This window comes from Argopecten irradians, chromosome 12 (genome assembly GCF_041381155.1).
Source record: "Argopecten irradians isolate NY chromosome 12, Ai_NY, whole genome shotgun sequence".
NCBI classification, from domain to species: domain Eukaryota; kingdom Metazoa; phylum Mollusca; class Bivalvia; order Pectinida; family Pectinidae; genus Argopecten; species Argopecten irradians.
In genome coordinates, this window is record NC_091145.1 from 36,074,094 (window position 1) to 36,097,381 (window position 23,288).

A 23,288-nucleotide genomic window follows, 5' to 3' on the forward strand; every position below is an offset into this window, starting at 1 on the left:
CGGTTTCTACATTTAATTTATGAGAAGATAATCTTAGTTTTGCAATTTCTTTGACATGTTGTCGAGCAATAGGTAGTTAAATACTGTTTCAAACAAAATTCACCACAAATATATTTTTTATAAAGAACACTTAGGTGACAAATTGATAAATTCTGAACAATATTGTTGAAAATTATCAATCATTCGAATTTTAATTATAAACGAATGCCGTGTGTAATCCATGTTAACAGTTTATCTTCCTGTTTTACTATATGATGCATTGAGAGTAATTAGGACGACGGCGGGAAGCATAAGACGACCCGTGTTATGAAAATCAACATTTATTTTAACTTCGAAACAAAATTTGTCACATCAATTTTAAAGGCTCATTACCTTTCCGGAGCAAAATATAAAGGTTTCTTAAAAAACATTAATAACATCAGAAAATGCATACCGATGACCTAAAATAAGGTTACGACACCAAACATATGCAAGATTTCCTGCGTAATATATGAAAACAGTGGAGAGTCAATTCGCTGTTTTGCCGTTCAGAAGGTGGTGATAAATGTAGTATTAACGGTAAGTTAATGATTTTTAAGACTCTACAAAATTATCGATCTTGTTTTACATTCCCATTTTAAAAATCAAAAGCCGTTTCGGAAAGGTAGTGGGCCTTTAAAGTAAATAGTCTGGCAAAGGAAAACTAAAGTCTGTAACAATAGTGCTAATGTATCCAGTATAATTTCTTAAGAAATAGAAAAAATAAAATTTCCATCAAAATGGATCTGCACACGAAGAAATTAATTTACATTATAATAGGAATCCTAAAACGTCCTATGTCTGTGTTGACATTTCCACAGCGTCGTTTTCAAAGAATTTATTTTTGTTACTGTTCTTAATTTACACATGGGTTTTCTATAAATTCAATGGTCAACACTGCAAAACATAAACAGATCTTTATTGTCATTTTGAAATACAGTGTATTATACAAGGACTTTTGGAAGGCCAATTAGGGCATTCTTTGCACGACTATTCACTTTAAATGTGGGGTTCTTTCAAATTTTAAGTTTATTTCTCCTTGGTGTGCAATTTTTATCTATTTTTGCCCTTTAAAAAAAAACCAAAAAAAAACCAAACATGTTTTATAGTAAATATCCCGATTTTTTAATAATTTTTCAAATCTCGTATTTTTCGAAAAAAAATCACTTGACTCATATATACTCATCAGTCCATCCTCCAAATACAAAAAAAATGTATGACAACATCCATTTTCATTGAGTTGGCCCCCTGTGTGTCTGACACGTGGATATTGGCGAAGAAATTTCTGACCACAAAGCGACGACTGTAGAAAAGCTATCACTAGAACACATAAACGGATAATAAGATGTTATAATCAGGCAACTTATGCGACGTTTAAAACTAAATTAGATGAGACTGACTGGCAAGTTTTTTTTTCGACAGCGAACTCCCCAGACGACATCTGTGAAAAAATTACTGACAAATTTCTAGTTTTAGCTGATAACAATTCGGCCTAATGACAAACCGTGCCTTACACGAGAAATAAGAAAACGAGTCTTTTAAAGATTTTTAAACTACACCGAAAAACATTAAATATTACTAGCAACTTTCGGAAACAACGTAATCACGTAAACAATTTAAAAAAGCAGACCATTTAGCATTTTTTATATAGATCTATTAATGGCATTTTAGATCGTCACTCGGATTCGAACCCTAAAACCTCGGGACACTACCAACTCTATTCCTCCTTTATTGAATCTGGGCACCCTGAAATGACGGACGTAGGTAAAGCCAATTTGTTAAATGATTACTTTTTTCCATATCAACTATTAACGATTCACAGAATATAGACATTCTTAAATCCTTACCTATCAATAAAGCAGTAGGACACGACGGAATCAGCCATAATATGCTAAATCACACAGCAACTTCTATTGCATTACCCTTATTTCTAATATTCAGATATTCCTTGGATACTGGTATCTTCCCAAAACAGTGGACATTAGCTTTAGTCATGCCATCCTTTAAAAAGGGAGATAAGCATAATTCTACTAACTTGATATCTCTTTTAAGTACAATAGGAAAAGTGTTTGAAAGATTTGTAGTCAAATATCTAAACAATTACTTACTTGATAATTCACTCATATATGAATATCAGTCAGGTTTTCAACCTGGACATTCATCAACTCACTAACTTATTGAAATGTACCATTCCCTATGTGAAAATATTGAAATAATGCACTGAACATGTTTAGTTTTCTGTGATATTTCGAAAGCATTGGATCGTGTGTGGCACAAAGGACTGCAAAACATGCAAATTATGGTATAGGTGGAAAATTGCTAAATTGGTTAAAAAATTACATCATTAATCGGAAACAGCATGTTTTTGTTTGAAATAGTAAATCTTCCATCAAATCTGCAAATTCTGGCGTCCCCCAAGGTTCAGCATTAGGTCCGTTCCTTTTTATATTGTATTTTCATGATAATTCTGACAACCTCGAAAGTCTGTATTAATTATTTGATGATGCTTCCTTGCTATGCTCTGGGTCATCAATTTTGGAGATAGAAACTAAAATTAACGACGACCTTATGAAAATTCAGAATAAATAAAAAGTTAGTAACTTTTAACCCCCAAAAGACGGAAGCTTTACTTACTTCTAATACGGAACATGATCACCTAATCGATATCAAATTCATTAATGTAAGTGTAGATTTTTTTAGATAAAACCATAAGCACTTAGGATTAACTTCGGAGGCTAATTGTAAATGGAATATCCACATTTATAATATATGTAAACAGGTATCAAAACAGGTAAGTGTTCTTCGAAAACTTGAATAAAATCTTAATAAACAAACTAGTTAAAATGTACTAGTCATATATATTCGGCTTCTGTTTGAATACTGTTGTGAGGTTTGGGATGCCCATCACTTCTTCTTTACATGTAATAATTACGCTGACCAGAGATTTCGATTTAGTCCCTTTAAACAACTGCATTCCTTTAGACCTGCAGCTACTACTACATGGAAGTCCAGATTTATCTCTTGAAGATAACATAACAATATGTCAGAGCACTCAACAGTAAATAATTGACTATAAAAGAATTTAACCCCCTCCTATTTGTGATATGAACTATTAAAAAATGTTTCTTAATATCTTTACGAAGCTGGCGACAGAAGAGAAACGTAATTAAGAAAGCACCAGATTGACAGGAGAAAGATACCAAGGCACTGCATGTGATGAACTTTAAGTAGAACAGCGATTAGTACAACTTCGTTCGTCAGCACCGGGAGTTTAAATCTCGGCAAATACATGTACAAACATATCAAGTACTTTAGTAATTATATACATATGTTAAAATAACCTCTCTCTCTCTCTCTCTCTCTCTCATACGGGAGGTCCATATCCCTCTTCTCTCTTCACCTCTCTCTCTCTCTCTCTCTCTCGCTTTGTCCCATATAAATATATATACATACAGAAATAAATAATAATAACAATAAACTTTATTTACCGATGATAGAAACCTGATTTAGCCAAGGGCTAATCTCCATCAGGGTCCTCAGTAAAGAAAATAAAGATAGAGAGAGAGCCAAATGTCTGTGATACAGTATATGTCCGGGACAAAATTGCAACTTTGAACTTAAAGGCCCGCTACCTTTCCGAAACGGCTTTTAATTTTTAAAATGGGAAAGTAAAACGAGATCGACATTTTTGTATAGTCGCTAAAGTTATTAACTTACCGTAAATACTACACGTGTCATCACATTCTGAACAATTTGATTAAAATAAATAAAATGTTAATTTTCATAACGCGGGTCATCTTATGTTTCCCGCCGTCGTCCTAAATACCGCGCGGTAGTTGACTATCACTGCGTCAGACGGCAAAACAGCGAAATAACTCTCCACTGTTATCAAACATTACGCAGGAAATCTTGCATATGTTTGGTGTTGTAACCTCATCTTAGGCCATTGGTATATATTTTCTGATGTTATTAATGTTTTTAAGAAACCTTTATGTTTTCCTCCGAAAAGGTAGTGGGCCTTTAAGTCTGTTAAGTATTTGATGCTTAAAAATCCATAATATAAAATTTGCCAAAGGGAAATCGATTTCCGTTGCCTTATTTTGTTAAAGATTATTAAGATGCTCCGCCGTAGACCGAATAATCTGTCTCTTAAAAAGAGCTCCTTTTTGATGTCGTTTATGAGCGTATCAATAAACGACAAAAAAAAGGAGCTCATTTTAAAGGACAGATAATTCGGTCTAACTCCACCGCCGATAGAGCATAAACGATACTCATCATTTTAACAATAATTGGTGTTTAATCGTGCGTGTATATGTCTAATTAACACAAAAATGATATAAAATAATTTATTTTGCTGTTGGTGCATGCGCAATCAGTACCTAATTCAATATAGGACATAGTGCCAGGGATATTTTTCGGGATGCAATTTATAGTATTTAATATTTTTATCTTGAAGTAAAATTAGAAGCACAAACTTTTCAGTGGTGGTAATGGTGTAAAGTAAGTAACTTTTGTAACTGAAGAAAAACACTTATTCGTCTGCTCCTATCTTTGATAGAGAAAAAATACCATTTGTAAGCGAGGAGCATCTAATACGTATTCAAATTGTTTAATACACATGTAGTGCAACTTGGGGGTAAAATATCAAATTTTTATATATTTGTAAAAGTCATTCAATATCAATATACCATTGCTAATTTTTTGCATTCAAATGAGACGAAAATAAGGCGTTTGATAATCATTTATAGCTAGCTAAAATATGAATTTGAAATGATCAGTTTTTTATTTGTCAAAATTGAAGCATTGAAAACCCTATTTTGCGCAATTCGGCAGGACTGCAAAATATGACAGTGTCCATCATGCATTATGAAAAAAAGAGCAAAACTTTTTGTTATTATAACCGCGATTACAATGCAATTTAGCATATATTAACTGGATTACCATTATGAAAAGAAACAAGTATTACAGACATTTTATCTTTCTTTTCAATATGATATTATAGTATTATTATTAGCTTTTAGAATTTTCATTAGAAATATTCAATTTTATGACTTTTAACTTTCAATCTAATTTATCTAATTTCAAACAACTGTTCATTATAATCCTTCTGAAAAAATATTTTGGAAATCTTATTGAAATTGTTCCAGAAATAAAGAAATGTTCAGTATAATGTGGAAAGTTTAATCATTTTTAGCCACTGGATCAAAACAAATGTGGTATGTTATAGAGTATGAATCTCAATATCTTTTTATAAAACAAACTACAGCTAACCCGATCAAAATTAGTGGAGATAAAAAAACCATCGGTCACTCCGGCCAACGGCCAATACCTGGCAACTGTGCCTGCCCCACACTATCAAGCCAGAAGTAGATGGATTATGGTAATTTTTCGGGACATCTTAACCATTTTTTTATAATAACAGATGAGCAAGAAATGCGAATTTCGGTTGATATGAACTTCGAAACGAATATAAATAAGCTCACTGTTTATAACTTTTTATTGCAACACATGGAACATGAATACATATATTTTGACAAATCTGGGTCTGTTAGGCATATACAAAATGTATTTTAATTTGGGACTATTTTTACCGGACTAGTAGCCTATTTATTGTAGATCTAGAAGTAAAAAAGAGCAAATCGATTTGAGCCCTGATCATTCATTTTAACATTTGAAGTATAATTATAAAGGAAATATCAAACAGAGAACACTTTTTCTTCCAGAAAACCAGTCAGATTCTACACGTATTTGATCGGTGGGCACCGCCAACTATATACATTATGCTATGGTTATATATTTAGTCGTAGTTTTATGACTTTATTTCGTGAATGTTGCGGTACAATGTATTGGTTGAGTATCAAGTCGTATTAACAGCCAGAGCCCAATCGTCCTCCATTTTCCAGGGGTTACTATCACTGTCGTAGATATAACGAAAGTAATCCCTAAAGTATTGAGGATGGGGCCCAAGTTCATGAACAACTTAAACTTCTCCATAGGAATGAAAGCATTACGGAAGTTAATGAAAACTTCCTAATTCAAGATTCCTCCTTTACCTCTGTAATGGTTTCGTGTGGATAATTTTGAGAGGTAAGTAATTCCTTCAAGTTAAGGACTGTTCATGAACTGGGCCCAGGTCATTCAAGGAAGTGCCAGGTGCTGGAGTTAACGCAGAAAACAGGTGCACAGAAAACTGGAGTAGTCGGAGAACACCACAGACTAGTGGTTAGTTCATGCATGACAACTGCTCTAATGGGTACGCGTACATTTACCATATTGGTTTCGAAGTCGCGACACAGACATCCTCGATACTCGAGGGATTACTTTCACTGTCGTTATATCCACTCTTGACCTTTCTCATAATAAAACTTAAGTTTTACTATGAGATAGTCGGTGAATGTAACGACAATGAATTATTATAATAACACATGGAATATCGATGATGTGACACAGGCAGGAAGGCTGCTTGTGGTTTGTCAGGACATTTTAAGCAATCGGCCATCATGGCCCCTACATTGTTGTAGGCCTGCATGCTCAAGCTTAAGTGAGCAAAGAAACACAAAGATGCTTATAGATAGGTAATTGCTTTATTTAGTCTAATAATAGCAATAAACAATACAATTACAACTTAAGTTTGCGCGAGAGGTTTTGCGTATCTTCGATACTCCAGGCTGGGTTACTATCACTGACGTTTTATCCACCCCTGGACTATCTCATCGTAAAACTGAAAGCCAATCACGAGGAAAAAAACCTGACCAATCACAGGCCTGTAGAGATTCCTTTGAAGAATACAGAGAAAGCCACTTAGTCAACCATAGTGTACCATTATTCGGTTCCTTTGATGTACATGTGGACCAAAGGACTCGTGTTTTATGTAGTACAGTTTTTCTATAATTCAACTTTGCTTGTATCAAACACTTGATTTTTTTCTTTATCAGCCTATAAAGGGAAAAACTGGCATTTGTAACGTCGTTTCTGATTGGCTGATATGTTGGTGTAATGATTTCATAGAAAAAAAGACTCCAAAAATGAATTCGGAATTTGGAATATATTTTCTTTTGTAAATTGAATGATAGGGATTAATTTGAATATTTTTTATGGTGTGGAGATATTACACAAAAATCGAGTGAACTCTCATCATAAACCACTTCGCGGTTTATTTAGAAAACACTCACATTTTTGTGTTATATTTCCATAACATAAAAAAAGTCTATTCAAGTTAATCCTTAAATAACATATTCCATCGGTTGATATAACCTCAGTGATAGTAACTCCTGGAATTTCGAGGATGGGTCTTGGAAGGAATCCGGAGGGCCCGGATTAAATTCACATTACAATGTACCTACAATGTATGATCTTTTCACATCCGTGCCGAGGATAAACTAGATGAAAGACGATTGGATTAGCTAATGCATCACTCTATTGTTTATAAGCAATAACAAATACTGGTCATTTTACTACACATGTATTTTTGTAAAACCTTGCGTTTCACCGGTGAACATTCATTGCACCCAAAGGACTCGTAGCTTGGGTTGTTAATAGTACTAGAGGGAATGATGATATCGGGGAGAGTTTACATGTATAGATCATAAAAGCAGATCGATCATATAAATCACACTGAAATGTTCACATTCAAATAACTGTCATCGCTTAACAACACTAAACACGCATTGTCATAACCCAGAGTAAATATAAATACTATTTACACACACTAAAATCCCCAAAATAAAACCAAAACAACACGATTGTACAGATGGTGTTCTGCGTTATGTTGACCTGTGGGCCTAAGGGCCTTTGGACCCCTAATGTTTGCTTTATCGATGTATTTAACTTGAACCGTCACAGAAGACTTCATTCGTCCATAAATCTAATCAAGGTACTCTTCACTTGATTCCGGATGGTTTGGTTCTGAAACACGAAATAAAAAAACCCCCACCAAATTGTAGAAATACAGTTTTTACTTGGTGTGTCAATTTGTCATATGCGAATTTGTAATACTTTCAGCGAAAACCAGGGATTCAATTTTAATTAACAATAAGCCGAATTAATATCAAGCAAGTTCGTTTTAAGGAAATGTTGATGTATATGTGTAACAAGGCCTTGCGAGGGCTAGTATATGCTTAGCCTGCTTCTCGATCCATGTTAAATCTATTTGAGATAATAAAACATTATAAATGAAATCAAGGCGCTTACATTGTTATTATTAATCTCTGCATCAGTATCTATATGGTCAACAGAGTAGTATAATTAATGACTAAATTAATAATTACATGTACTTATTATTCCAGAAATGATATAGTATACACGTATAGTATAACCAATTCTTCATATCACAATTGCATAAAATATCTACAAAACCTTTCTTATGTTCTGAAGATGAATGAGGAAAGCAAGCATGTTCTATAATGATATTATTCATTTGTGTTTTTTCCCTGCAAATCATCAATATTTTGAATCAGACATTTGTATTAAAAGTGAATAATTCAATTTTGTTTGTTACCAGCAGTATCATTGGCTCAAAAATGTACTTTGTCGGCCCATCAAGGAAAAATGGCGTCAACGTTTGTAACGTCACATCTGATTGGCTGAGATAACGGCTTAATGATTTCTTAGAAAAAAAGAGTCATGGAATGATTTTTGAATCTTTATATAAGAAAATTGAAGTTAAGAAAGATATTATTTTGGACTGTTGTGTGAACTGAAAGGGTCATCTTTATTTTGTGTGTTGTTCAAAACATCAAATTGTCCTGTTCTCGTGGGACCTCAAAGAAAAAAACAAAAATTGAAATCTTCTGACAAGGGTTTCACACATTCAATATGGGAGTGTAAATAGTTTTTTGGCGTGATAACAATGGAGAAAATAAGCCATAAGATGGAAAATTACATTACGATGATTATAACCTAGTGTATCAAACTGCACTTTTTCGCATTGAACAAAACTTCTGAAATTGTTTAAATCATGAATAAGTTTGTTTCTAGAATATATAGTTTTGATAACATATATATAATGTGTAGCTGACCCTAAGTATCTTCTTGTAAAATATAATGCTTTTCAACGAAGTGTCACAAAACGAACCAAATCGCTATTCTTCGTTGTAACTCATGCAAAATATCTATCCAACTTTTTTCACAAATTCTTTTCGTCAACTGCTATAATGCAAACAGACCGTCGTTACCTTGACGCTTTCGTAGGCCGTCGTAAAGATGGCGATGAGGATGTTGAGGGCGACGAGGGTGAAGATGGTGGTGTAGAGAGTAATAAAGGCTGCACAAAACCACCAGGGGAAGGAGAACTCATCATCTATAGCGGCTAGTGTAACGTAGATCTCATCTCCAGAGATCAGGCCAAATAGACATCGGAAGGTACTGTAGATTGAACTAAACTACAACAAAACACACAAAAAAGTCAACGAATAAAAAAAAGGTGAGTAAATTCTTTTTTCAATAATTTTATAATGTATTGGATATTAGGTAAGAGAATTAAAGCAAAAAAGAATGGAATGAAAATGTATCAGATAAAGGAGGAACAATTAGTGAATCATTCAGCATTCTTTGTTGAAGTTAATGCAAAGATACTAGTACACTAGTTCGTTTAATTTTGAAACTATCATCGGAGAATTATTTTCTTCGTTTGTGCCATCTTGTCGCCTTCATCTTCATTTTACCAGACCTTCAAAGACATTTTTTTTGTTTTTGATTTGCTGATGTCAAGTCAAGCGGAATAGGGTAACCATGCATGGAAATATTTGTCACCTTGATGTGATACGGTCCCATAACAATCCAGCCACACAGGGCGAAACTAACGAACAGCACGACGGCACAGCCAAGAAACCGCAACACTGGTAACAGGGACTTACCCATCACGTCAAACAATATCTGTAATTTCAACAATATCTACTCTAACAAAAACAATACCTACTGTAGCCAAAACAATATCTACTGTAACCTAATGATATCTACTGTAACCTAATGATATCTACTGTAACCTAATGATATCTACTGTAACCTAATGATATCTACTGTAGCCAAAACAATATCTACTGTAACCTAATGATATCTACTGTAGCCAAAACAATATCTACTGTAACCTAATGATATCTACTGTAACCTAATGATATCTACTGTAACCTAATGATATCTACTGTAACCTAATGATATCTACTGTAGCCAAAACAATATCTACTGTAACCTAATGATATCTACTGTAGCCAAAACAATATCTACTGTAACCTGATGATATCTAATGTAACCAAATGATATCTACTGTAACATAAACAATATCTACTGTAACCTGATGATATCTACTGTAACCTAATGGTATTTACTGTAACATAAACAATATCTACTGTAACCTAATGATATTTACTGTAACATAAATAATATCTACTGTAACCTAATGGTATTTACTGTAACATAAATAATATCTACTGTAACCTAATGGTATTTACTGTAACATAAACAATATCTACTGTAACCTAATGGTATTTACTGTAACATAAATAATATCTACTGTAACCTAATGGTATTTACTGTAACATAAATAATATCTACTGTAACCTAATGGTATTTACTGTAACATTAACAATATCTACTGTAACCTAATGATATTTACTGTAACATAAATAATATCTACTGTAACCTAATGATATTTACTGTAACATAAACAATATCTACTGTAACCTAATGATATCTACTGTAATGTGAACAATATCTACTGTAATGTAACGATGTTTACTGTTATGTAAACAACAGCTACTGTAAAGTAAACAATATATGCAATGTAAACATTATCTACTTTAACATAAACAATATTTACTGTATTGTAAATAATATTTGTAATGTAAACAACATCTACTGTAACATAAACAATATCTACTGTAACATAAACAATATCTACTGTAACGTTAACAATATTTATTGTAACATAAACAATATTTACTGTAATATAAACAATATCTACTGTAATATAAACAATATCTACTGTAACGTCAAACGTATACGTAAAGTAAACATTTGGGCCGAATTGTTACAAGGGTGATTAGCTGAATCATTTTATAATTACATTTTTCATTTCTCATTTGCTGCAAAACCTTTGATTATATATTATTCAGAAATTTTTTCAAGTTTGTATTAAAAGAAATTATCTAATCGTAAGAAAATTGTCGTTAAAATGTGATTATCCTAATCTCCTTTTGACCAACATGGCTCTGTAATGGTAATTAATATCTGTGAAACATTCACATTTACAATAATTCTGTTCCATTTTATGGACCTATAGCACGGTAGAGGACGGAAGACAAAGTGCGTGACTTATTCGTATGCAGAACGATGTTAAATGCTGATATCATTTTTATTATATATGAATATTCTATTTTTCATATTTCATAAAGACATTTAAATTTGAAATTATGATTTGACTTTTACTGAATGTATGACTAGAAGAAGATAAGAAAAGAAATAAACAAAAGTGCCAAATCCGCCTATGTGATATCCTCACAGAATATGTACATTATTGTGTTGGTGGTACTGTTAATCTGATGCTACTATTTGTTGATAACACCCTCAATAAACTAGAGACTGCTACATCAATTATTTACCAGAACATACAGTAGTAATCCCCTAAATTATCTAGGATAGGTTGAAATGTAAATGGTAGGTACTATCAAGAATAAAATAACATTCTACAGTTGGAAGTCTTTTCAAAGATTTAACTAACGTATAACATATGTCTTTTCAATTGCGAGCTAGTATTGATTTCAACGAAAATTTGAAACATCACTTACATGTATTATATGATAATGAAAATTCTAAATCTGAAAGAAATACAAGAGCAATGAGAACATCTAATGTGTAAGTTACATCCTTATTATTCTCATTTACAGAAAAAATAAGGCACTTTAAGCTGAAGTCTTTCGCCAAGTATACATTTATAATGAAGAAGTTATGCTCACAATGATATTGCAGTGAACCATCAGTTAACAGTATAAAAGATACTTACGTGGAATCCTTTATTAAATGACAGGAAATGGAGAGCTCCAAAACAAGTCATGATGATTCCAATACCAAACAGGCTACCACAAACATCGTACCAAAGTGCAGACGAACGTACAATCTGATAACGAAAGTAAAGATCGTGAAAAGAACATTTGGATTGTTTTATACGAAGCTAATTTTACCTAATAATAGAAAAGTACAACAGCAGAAATAATAGATTTCAATTCAAAATTTTAATTTAATAATAAAGCGCATTGTACATGCCGATAGTAAATATTTGTGGTATGGACAGATGAATGACAGTTTGGTGTTCCACAACTCCATATAGAATCCATATTTATAAGCATTCTGAGTATTCACGAAACAATGCATGTCTTAGTTATTACAGTGACCTTACCCACATTTTAGTAAGTGACCTTTATAGTTGGCCTTTTTTTTTTACCTCATAAGCCATCATTGTATGAAGTTTCAACGAAATCCACCCACCCGTTGTACAGTTATCGTCTGGAAACCAACATCCGGACAGGCAAGACGGACAGATAAGCAAACGGACATACAGACACAGAGACGAAGACAACCGCTATAGCCTGTTCTGATTTCACCCTTAGAGGGCTAATGCTTGCTATGATATAACATGTAATTGTCGTTTTGGCCTAACCTTCAATTAAGTTGAAGACAAAATGTATGCCAAAGATAGCAATGTTAAAGAAACTGTAAAGGAACTAAAGGAATTGGCTTACACTTGAGCTGAGTACAATGAAGATGAGTAGACCAATTAGGATGATGACGTCACCGATCATGGTAATGATCTCTTTAATGCTCACTATCTCCAGTTGTTCAGACATCGATAAGGGAGTTCCAAATTTAGCTTTGATGTATTTCTTTGTCTTCTGTATGTACATACCGATTCAATTATCGATAACTATGACTATGCACGCAAGATAAACTGATAAAATATTACACAGAAGATCACATCTATCATGAAGTCAGGTCGATATTGTCATAAAGGTATGGCAGTGAATCGTATCAATAGTTTAATGGAAGGTTAATAATTTTACCTATGCCATCACCTACTAGTCATTAATGTGATTCATTTCTTTAACAATAAAATTGATGCACTAATGGCTAACTAGAAAGATTGACTCTAGATTGATTTTGCGATACTTTTAAGATACTGATACTGTTTACCCAAGAAAGTACCTAAATGTTTACTAATCATTATCACTAGAATATTTGGTATTGTATGTACTTACACAACATAGACGAAACGATTTGAACACTGAGCGCAAACATATAATGAGGCTAAAACTAGTGAACAGGATACTAAAACTGCCAAGTACATATATGCCTGTTTCATCTACAACAGAAAACAGATTATATCTGCAGAATATTCATCAGCAATATAAACACATATTGTTATCTCTCATCTACATAATATTCTATCAGTACAATATTTTCAAGTGTATAATCTTTCTTGAGTTGCATCATAGAAAAAAAAGTTCAATGCGCATAAGTGCCTTTTTCTCAATATTCACTATTAATGAATAGAACAATTTAACGTAAACATTTCTTTTTTCTTTTTCCCATATTTTGTCTTCTGTTTTTGTTAACGCAAATTTCTTTTAGGAATCAGTACACTTTATTTTCAGTAAAACAAAAGTGTAGGCTATTTATAATCTGCTACGTTGTTATGTTACGATATCAAAACACCAGATTCCAGTCGAAAGTGTAGTCCACCAAAGGATAACAAAAGGCAGGTGTTATTTACTGTAATAGAACTTTGTTTTCCTTCTGAAACTTTTGAATCTAACGGATACGAAGCTCATTTTGTTTTGTAGTTTGTTCTTTTAAACTGAATGTCATGGCACTTTAAAAACTGATGTCTTGTTAACATGACTCCAACAGATTAGTCTCATGGTTACCTCGCCTGAACGGGGCGCCATTGAGTGTACACACCATCTCCCATACATCTGAGTGTAACTGGACAGGTATCTGGCCATTGATGTCAGAATTATCAAATAATATCTGTGATGTAAAGGTACATTATTGGGTATATCGAATCATGCAAGAATACTCTCACGATTAATCTTTACCAACGCACGGTGTAATGGTAATGACCCAAAGTCGGTTTCATTAACGGTTAGTTAAATTAATAATATATTCATTAACTCCAATTCATAACCGAATATTTTTCATACTTTTGAGTACACTTTTCTTCAATATTGAACAAAAATTGACAAGATCATTAACATTTTTATTTTCCTTCATTGCTATATTCCCTGTTATTGTTAATCATTTTATCGTTTTCTTCCGTTTATTTTAATCATAACAGTGTAAATATGATACTAATTACTCTAGAGATTTTTGTTGGCGTGTAATATTTCATGTCGGCTGCTTCCTAATACCAAATTGCATTAAATATTTCCCTTTGCTTTTATCCATGGTTGTGAATACTACTGCTTCCTTATCAATTACAGTTGGTGCTTCATAAAATATAGAAAAGGGAATAAAATAAACAAATAACTGTGAGTATTGTGTCTAAAATAATTGCGTTTAAGTAAAGTTTTACCGTGCCATGAATACGGAAACACCTTGGACTGGTGTCGGCAGTGTTCCCCATATCTATATGGACGGAGTCTACATAAAACCCGACCTCTACTCGAATGAGTCTGGAAAGGAAGTAAAAATTAAAATTATGTTGCTGATTTTAAAGTATTAGCGTAATGAGAAATAGATTTTATAACAGTATATTGAAGCTGATTCATTTCAAATCGCCGGAATTTCTGGAAAGAAAGCTCATGAAACACTGACACATTGGTTGTATAGGGTACGTAAGCATAGCACAACAAAATACCGTACAGCATTTCATTAAAGCCTTACGCAGAATTTGTTTCACCTTAACTTTTTAAGGGTATAAATATGATTGAACAATATCTCAACATTTCGTGGATAAAAACGCGATCATAACAATGTGCCGCAATCACAACAATGTGCCGGGACCACAGCAATGTGCCACAATCACAACAATCTGCCGCGATCACAGTATTGTGCCGCAATCACAACAAGGTGCCGCGATCATTAACGCACCTGACCAGAGAGCCTGTGTCGCCACGTGCACGTATCCTACACCATTAACGTACCTGACCAGAGAGCCATTGTCACCACGTATCCTACACCATTAACGTACATGACCAATGAGCCATTGTCACCACGTATCCTACACCATTAACGTACCTGACCAGAGAGCCATTGTCATCACGTATCCTACACCATTAACGTACCTGACCAGAGAGCCATTGTCGCCACGTATCCTACACCATTAAAGTACCTGACCAAAGAGCCATTGTCGCCACGTATCCTACACCATTAACGTACATGACCAGAGAGCCATTGTCGCCACGTATCCTACACCATTAACGTACCTGGCCAGAGAGCCATTGTCGCCACGTATCCTACACCATTAACGTACATGACCAGAGAGCCATTGTCGCCACGTATCCTACACCATTAAAAACATGACCAGAGAGCCATTGTCACCACGTATCCTACACTATTAACGTACCTGACCAGAGAGCCATTGTCACCACGTATCCTACATTAACGTACCTGATCAGAGAGCCATTGTCGCCACGTATCCTACACCATTAACGTACCTGACCAGAGAGCCATTGTCACCACGTATCCTACACCATTAACGTACCTGACCAGAGAGCCATTGTCACCACGTATCCTACACCATTAACGTACCTGACCAGAGAGCCATTGTCACCACGAATCCTACACAATTAACGTACCTGACCAGAGAGCCATTGTCACCACGTATCCTACACCATTAACGTACCTGACCAGAGAGCCATTGTCGCCACGTATCCTACACCATTAAAATACCTGACCAGAGGGCCATTGTCACCACGTATCCTACACAATTAACGTGCCTGACCAGAGAGCCATTGTCGCAACGTATCCTACACCATTAACGTACCTGACCAGAGAGCCATTGTCACCACGTATCCTACACCATTAACGTACCTGACCAGAGAGCCATTGTCACCACGTATCCTACACCATTAACGTACCTGACCAGAGAGCCATTGTCGCCACTTATCCTACACCATTAACATACCTGACCAGAGGGCCATTGTCACCACGTATCCTACACCATAAACGTGCCTGACAAGAGAGCCATTGTCGCCACGTATCCTACACCATTAACGTACCTGACCAGAGAGCCATTGTCGCCACGTATCCTACACCATTAACGTACCTGACCAGAGAGCCATTGTCGCCACGTATCCTACACCATTAACGTACCTGACCAGAGAGCCATTGTCACCACGTATCCTACACCATTAACGTACCTGACCAGAGAGCCATTGTCGCCACGTATCCTACACCATTAACGTACATGACCAGAGAGCCATTGTCACCACGTATCCTACACTATTAACGTACCTGACCAGAGAGCCATTGTCACCACGTATCCTACATTAACGTACCTGACCAGAGAGCCATTGTCGCCACGTATCCTACACCATTAACGTACCTGACCAGAGAGCCATTGTCACCACGTATCCTACACCATTAACGTACCTGACCAGAGAGCCATTGTCACCACGTATCCTACACCATTAACGTACCTGACCAGAGAGCCATTGTCACCACGAATCCTACACAATTAACGTACCTGACCAGAGAGCCATTGTCACCACGTATCCTACACCATTAACGTACCTGACCAGAGAGCCATTGTCGCCACGTATCCTACACCATTAAAATACCTGACCAGAGGGCCATTGTCACCACGTATCCTACACAATTAACGTGCCTGACCAGAGAGCCATTGTCGCAACGTATCCTACACCATTAACGTACCTGACCAGAGAGCCATTGTCACCACGTATCCTACACTATTAACGTGCCTGACCAGAGAGCCATTGTCGCAACGTATCCTACACCATTAACGTACCTGACCAGAGAGCCATTGTCACCACGTATCCTACACCATTAACGTACCTGACCAGAGAGCCATTGTCACCACGTATCCTACACAATTAACGTACCTGACCAGAGAGCCATTGTCGCCACGTATCCTACACCATTAACGTACCTGACCAGAGGGCCATTGTCCCACCACGTATCCTACACCATTAACGTGCCTGACAAGAGAGCCATTGTCGCCACGTATCCTACACAATTAACGTGCCTGACCAGAGAGCCATTGTCGCAACGTATCCTACACCATTAACGTACCTGACCAGAGAGCCATTGTCACCACGTATCCTACACCATTAACGTACCTGACCAGAGAGCCATTGTCACCACGTATCCTACACCATTAACGTACCTGACCAGAGAGCCATTGTCGCCACGTATCCTACACCATTAACGTACCTGACCAGAGAGCCATTGTCACCACGTATCCTACACAATTAACGTGCCTGACCAGAGAGCCATTGTCGCAACGTATCCTACACCATTAACGTACCTGACCAGAGAGCCATTGTCACCACGTATCCTACACCATTAACGTACCTGACCAGAGAGCCATTGTCACCACGTATCCTACACCATTAACGTACCTGACCAGAGAGCCATTGTCGCCACGTATCCTACACCATTAACGTACCTGACCAGAGGGCCATTGTCACCACGTATCCTACACCATTAACGTGCCTGACAAGAGAGCCATTGTCGCCACGTATCCTACACCATTAACGTACCTGACCAGAGAGCCATTGTCGCCACGTATCCTACACCATTAACGTACCTGACCAGAGAGCCATTGTCACCACGTATCCTACACCATTAACGTACCTGACCAGAGAGCCATTGTCGCCACGTATCCTACACCATTAACGTACCTGACCAGAGAGCCATTGTCACCACGTATCAGATCCATTATTGTCGGCTTCAAATTATAATCATCACTCGTGTTGGTGCCAACATTATTGCAAACTGTTAAAACACACAAAAATGATAGTAAATTTATCAATTTATTCGCAAAAACGAGACAAAAAGAAATGCCAACTATTTTAATCAAAATTGTTGAAACAAGACAAACTTATAATAGAATGTGGATACAATATCTATGTAGGATTTTGTGCCACCTTTGAGGACCCGGCTCCTCTAGAATGAGGTGATATGAGAAGTCGATGCAGCTTTTTGTCCTCCCGTGAGGAGCCGGCTCATCATAAGCACGTATGAATTGTTGTATACTGACCCCTCCTTCTTGTCTGGTCGAATTGAATATCCTTGGTACTTATGTTGTAGACACCAAGGTCATAGTACTCGACACAGATAGTGACCTGATGGTCCTCATCACTGCTGGCGAACAAGGACCCTACCGACGTCAGATGTAGTTTGGATACCTACCAAAACCAAAATCTATTATAAATCGAGATTTAAAGTCCACTTATCAAAGCGGAAAAATGGAGTTGCATGAGACAATCTGAAGTCGATTTAAAACGAACTCAGATTGGACGTTGCTCACATTTGTTTAACCTCATAACAAATACCATTGCCTATGCACCTATTGAAACTAAATTGATCCATGTATATGATTAATGTTTCTATCTAAAAAATCGGTCTTTTGATTAGCAAACTTATTATCACATATACGCGTTTCCTTATAAACTTATTCGAAGCAACGTTATCAATAATTTACTGAATGCACATTTGTTTGTACTAAATAATACCATTTTTGTTGATGCTGATATTTTAGGCAAACGTGAGTTTTCATCAAAGTCGACTGAAAGCAATATTTCCAGTAACGTGTACATATGTATTTCGAGTATCAGTTACAGATAACCAGTAGTCATTATTACGAAGGTCTTAACTGACTTTATGGACGGTATGATTGATGTGTCCGAGGAAATCGTCGATGCTATAGATAGCGTATAGTCCAGTGGCCGGAGGGTAGGGCATGGTCTCGTATAGGGTTGACCAGTCCTGTAGAAGTAGACGCTTCAGAGCCAGATTATTCCGGTCAAGGTATTTGGAAAAACTTGCACGTTTATTTCCAAATTGTACCAACTGCAAAAATATTGTATTACTGTCTTAAAGGCTCACTGCCGGTCCGAACCAAAAAAAAAGGTTTCTTAGAAACAATATTGGCATAAATTGATGGCCTTAGTTGAGGCTATAACACCAAATAAAATTAATGCATTGAATAATCATTGTTGTTGCTTTGCAGCCTGACGCAGTTGTAGTCAACTTACGCAAGGTAAATTGGACGGTGGTGGGAAAAAAACGACCCATGTTATGAAAATTAACATTAATTTATTTTACTTAAATTGTTCAGAAGGTGTTGATAAGTGTAGTATTAACGCTACGCTAATAACTATTGCGGTTCTATAAAATTGCAATTCTATAAAAGCTAAAAACCAGGAAACGTAGTGGGCCTTTGAAAAAATTCGTTTCGTTTTCGAGGGTTAAATATTTCACCGTAGTCCATGTAGCCATGCTTATCATAACAAATAAACTGTGATAAACATGATTTCAAATCATATCCTATCGGTAAAAACACAGAATGATTTTGATAACAATATTAAAAAAAAAAAAAAAAAAAAATTCATATCAGTGTCATCCTTATTCTGGAAAGGTGATAGGAAGGAAGACAACTTCCTTCCTGTAGGTGTACCATGCGATTAAAAATCAAGGAAAATCGGCGATACCCGCTCTAAATGTTAATCTTTAATTAATAATATTAATGTAACAACTACAGTAGCTTATTGCTCGTTACTTCGTGTTATGAAGAATTTACTCAAATAAAGTCCATATAGCTGGCTTCAAAAACAAAAGTAAAAAAGAAAACGAAAAGAAAAAATAGAGATATAAACATAACATAATCGGAGTGATTTTTGCCACATCTTAATTTTTATAAGTCTTCTTAAGTTTTGTATAGTGGATTGCATTATCAGTAATATTTTCACAGGGCGTTGAACCCATTTCCCCCAATTACCTTCGTGTATCATCACTAACCGTTACGATGACGAAGATGAGTTTGAACGCCAGCACCAGTAGTTTTAACGGCGTTCGTCCTGGTCCACATGCCTCCCTGCTTCTACAGCCGCCAAAAGGGTTCTGGAAGTGATCCTGGAGAGCAGATCTCAGACTTTGTTCAGGGGCTACATCCGATTCTCGTACTTTCTGGTCAGTTCGGTCTTCAGCACCAACTTCCCCAGTAAATGTCATCTCAAAGGAGGACATTCTCTCTTATTTCTGAAAATAACCATCTGCGTAAATATTTTGGATGCATTTCAAGGTGACAGTGTACGAATCGTACTAGTTATCAAAACATCGCACATAAAATGTTCAATCGTTGTGTAACAATTTCATTACATGTACTGTAATTTCTAACATACACAAAGAAAAAGTTATGAAGAATACCCTTTGTTACGTTACGAAGACTCAAGTCGAGCTATAGAATCGAAAAAAGAATACTACTTGATAATGAGCAACCTAATACATACATAATTTAACAATTACAAAATAGATCCCGTTCTATCCTGTCGTTTGAGGAAATATTACTGATTTTGGTTTTTAAAATTGCCGGTGTCCTTAAATATCACGCACTAAACTTCCCTTTCTGGACTAAAAATTTGATATCGATTACATTTCCCTGTAGACAATGGTTGATCTAAATTTGTTTTAGCTTGATTGACAGTCCAAAGTAAACATATCTGTACTATTAAACATTTGAAATGTTCATCATTTCCTTGTAATCCAGGACACCGATGAGTTTTGATAAGGTCTAAATTTTTATCAAACCAGTATCTGGAAATTAGTGTTTGATTTTATAGCAGAAGTACCAGGAAGTGATAGATACATAGTGTATGTTAGACTTGTATATTAGAAGGTGTTATTCTTTGCTCTAACTTCAGTGAACCAAAATTCTTTCGCGTCCGATTTACTTTCGTAAACGTTGCGAATGATAAACGAATTATTATCTACGACATATTTAATGATAGGAATTTCCATTCTTTATTTTGGCATTCCATTTTTTATTCCGCGAATCTAAATCTTCGCTATCTTGTTTTGAAATAAAAATCACGAGAGAAATATAATTGACAGTATTCAATTTGGTGACGACACAAACCAAAATCACTGAACTTAGTGACTGTAGGTTAAAACTGGACTTATTTATCTTCTAGTCGTGTGGAAACCTGGTGTATAAAATTATAATATAAATAATCAATTAACATAACACCATCTGATATAGCTTGTCCTGCTTAGCGCTGAGGATAATGGGTGTGGGACGACTGGTTGGTCCGTTGTCAGTAAAATGTGACCGGGTGGGATGTGTTGCTTAGTGTCTTCAGTGATAAAACATTATAAAATAGTTAAAGTTCCTATGCAAGAGGACACGAATATGCCTCAGTCTCCCAAAATATACACCTCCCACATCACACACGCAGGACACATCGTCCGTAATTGACCCTAGCTGTAAATAGGACGTAAAAATATTAAATATAACCAAATGAAAGATGAAGCTGATAACACCATTACTGTTATAACCTAACTCGTTGACGTGACACTAGATTTCTTTATATAACGGAGAAGGAGTGGTTGAGGTAAAGAACGTTCACTCTTCCCGAGCACCTGGATATGCCGCTTCTGCTCCCCATGTAGTTTGTATGGTAGACATTATAGCCAATTTTGATTGTAATACTGATTTGTTATACTGACGGTATTAATATTCAAAGAAGAGAATCCTTTCTTGCCTGAAATTACCACTGTCCATGTTCACTAATTACTCTATTACCGTAGTGTAATGATTTGTTGTGAATATTAAATGCTACTCTCACGTCTAAACTATTTGACACAGCAATCTGTAAATTACAGGACATAAAACGGATATAAGCAAATATTGATACATTTTTGACATATTATAAATTATGGAGGCATGGCGGTGCAATATCCATAATTGTTTTTGTTATCTATTGATTCGGTTTCCCATATTACTTATCAGTAATAACTCTGGGTTAGCTACACTCAATACACTTTTGCATAGATAACGCATTCATTACTACACAAAAAACTTAAACGTTAATGAGCGTCATTTACTGCTCTAATTAAGGATGCTCCACCGCCGACAGAGCATAAATGATATTAATCATTTGAACTATAATTGGTGTAAAATCGTGTATATATACGTCTAATTAGCACAAAAAATAATATAAAATAATTTGTTTTGCCTTTGGTGCATGCGCAATCAGTACTTCATTTCATATAGGATATAGTGCCACGGATTTTTTTCGGGATGCAATTAATTGTTTTTTTTTATATTTATAATTTAAAGCAAGATTAGAAGCTCAAACTTTTCAATGGTGGTAATAGTGTAAAGTAAGTAACTTTTGTAACTGAAGAAAAATACTAAATCGTCTGCTCCGGTTTGTGATAGTGAAAAAAATACAATTTGCCAGCGGTGGAGCATTTTCATAACGTGTTAAGTGTAACGATTAGCACAAATTATTGAGAAAAAAAGCCAATGATCAGATTATCATTAATATTTATCATTTACAATACATGCACGGCTGTATAATATCTATCACTATAATTATACTGATATTCTGAAATAGATAGGATAGGTTAAAGATAAGTCAAACCTGTCAACCTTTATCGACCACCCAAGGGACCAAGAATAAAATATCCTAAAATAGCCAAATGACCTTTATACACAGGTCAAACTATGTTGGAAATGGCCATTTGGGACCCTACGAAAGAAGTATTACAATTGTAGGTGGTGTTTATACATAAGTGGTCGCTAAGGCAGGGTTTATTGTATATATGTGACCAGGTGTTATGTCCTTTGTGACGTTTTGATTCCATTAAATAATGTAAGGTGTAAGCTGTTAATGATAATGAACGCTGATATACCACATTATCACCCAGAACTTAAGAATTAATACAAAACATATATTTGTTACATTTATCATGATGTCATACTAGTCTAGACAAAATTATTGAAAGTGCATCTCTTAGCAGGTGCTTTATCGGCGATCTCTCACCTGACAAGACGTCCTTTGCCCTATATCTATGACATTTTTCCGAAAAAAAAGTATTTCTCACCTCCTCTGTTTCTTTGATTCTTTGCTCAGTTAGTGAAATTTAGGATATTTTCGTCTCTTCATTTTTTATCTTTTGTTCAGTTAGTGTAATTCAGGATATTTCTCACCTCTACATTATTATCCTTTTGTTAGTTAGTTAAATCAGGATGTTTTTTGCCTCTTCATTTTATATCTTTTGTTCAGATAGTATAGTGTACAAGGTAATTCAGG

At 35.4% G+C, this 23,288-nt stretch overlaps 1 protein-coding gene across 5 annotated transcripts in view; it reads right to left on the reverse strand.

Moving 5' to 3' along the window:
• Positions 1–6,570: 6,570 nt before the first annotated feature.
• LOC138304817 (mucolipin-2-like) overlaps positions 6,571–23,288 on the reverse strand; it is a 65,627-nt gene continuing 48,909 nt past the window's right edge. Inside the window, exons 1-13 of one of the 5 annotated variants that reach the window (XM_069245116.1) lie at positions 20,481–20,596; positions 19,990–20,229; positions 18,850–19,041; positions 18,230–18,377; positions 17,871–17,964; positions 14,579–14,678; positions 13,932–14,034; positions 13,263–13,366; positions 12,750–12,899; positions 12,014–12,127; positions 9,769–9,891; positions 9,192–9,398; positions 6,572–7,923 (exon numbers count right to left, since the gene is read on the reverse strand). In XM_069245116.1, the coding sequence (XP_069101217.1) occupies positions 7,867–7,923; positions 9,192–9,398; positions 9,769–9,891; positions 12,014–12,127; positions 12,750–12,899; positions 13,263–13,366; positions 13,932–14,034; positions 14,579–14,678; positions 17,871–17,964; positions 18,230–18,377; positions 18,850–19,041; positions 19,990–20,217 (1,620 nt within the window). In that variant the 5' untranslated portion in view covers positions 20,218–20,229; positions 20,481–20,596 and the 3' untranslated portion in view covers positions 6,572–7,866. The other 4 variants (XM_069245118.1, XM_069245120.1, XM_069245119.1 and 1 more) reach the window with 4 other exon arrangements.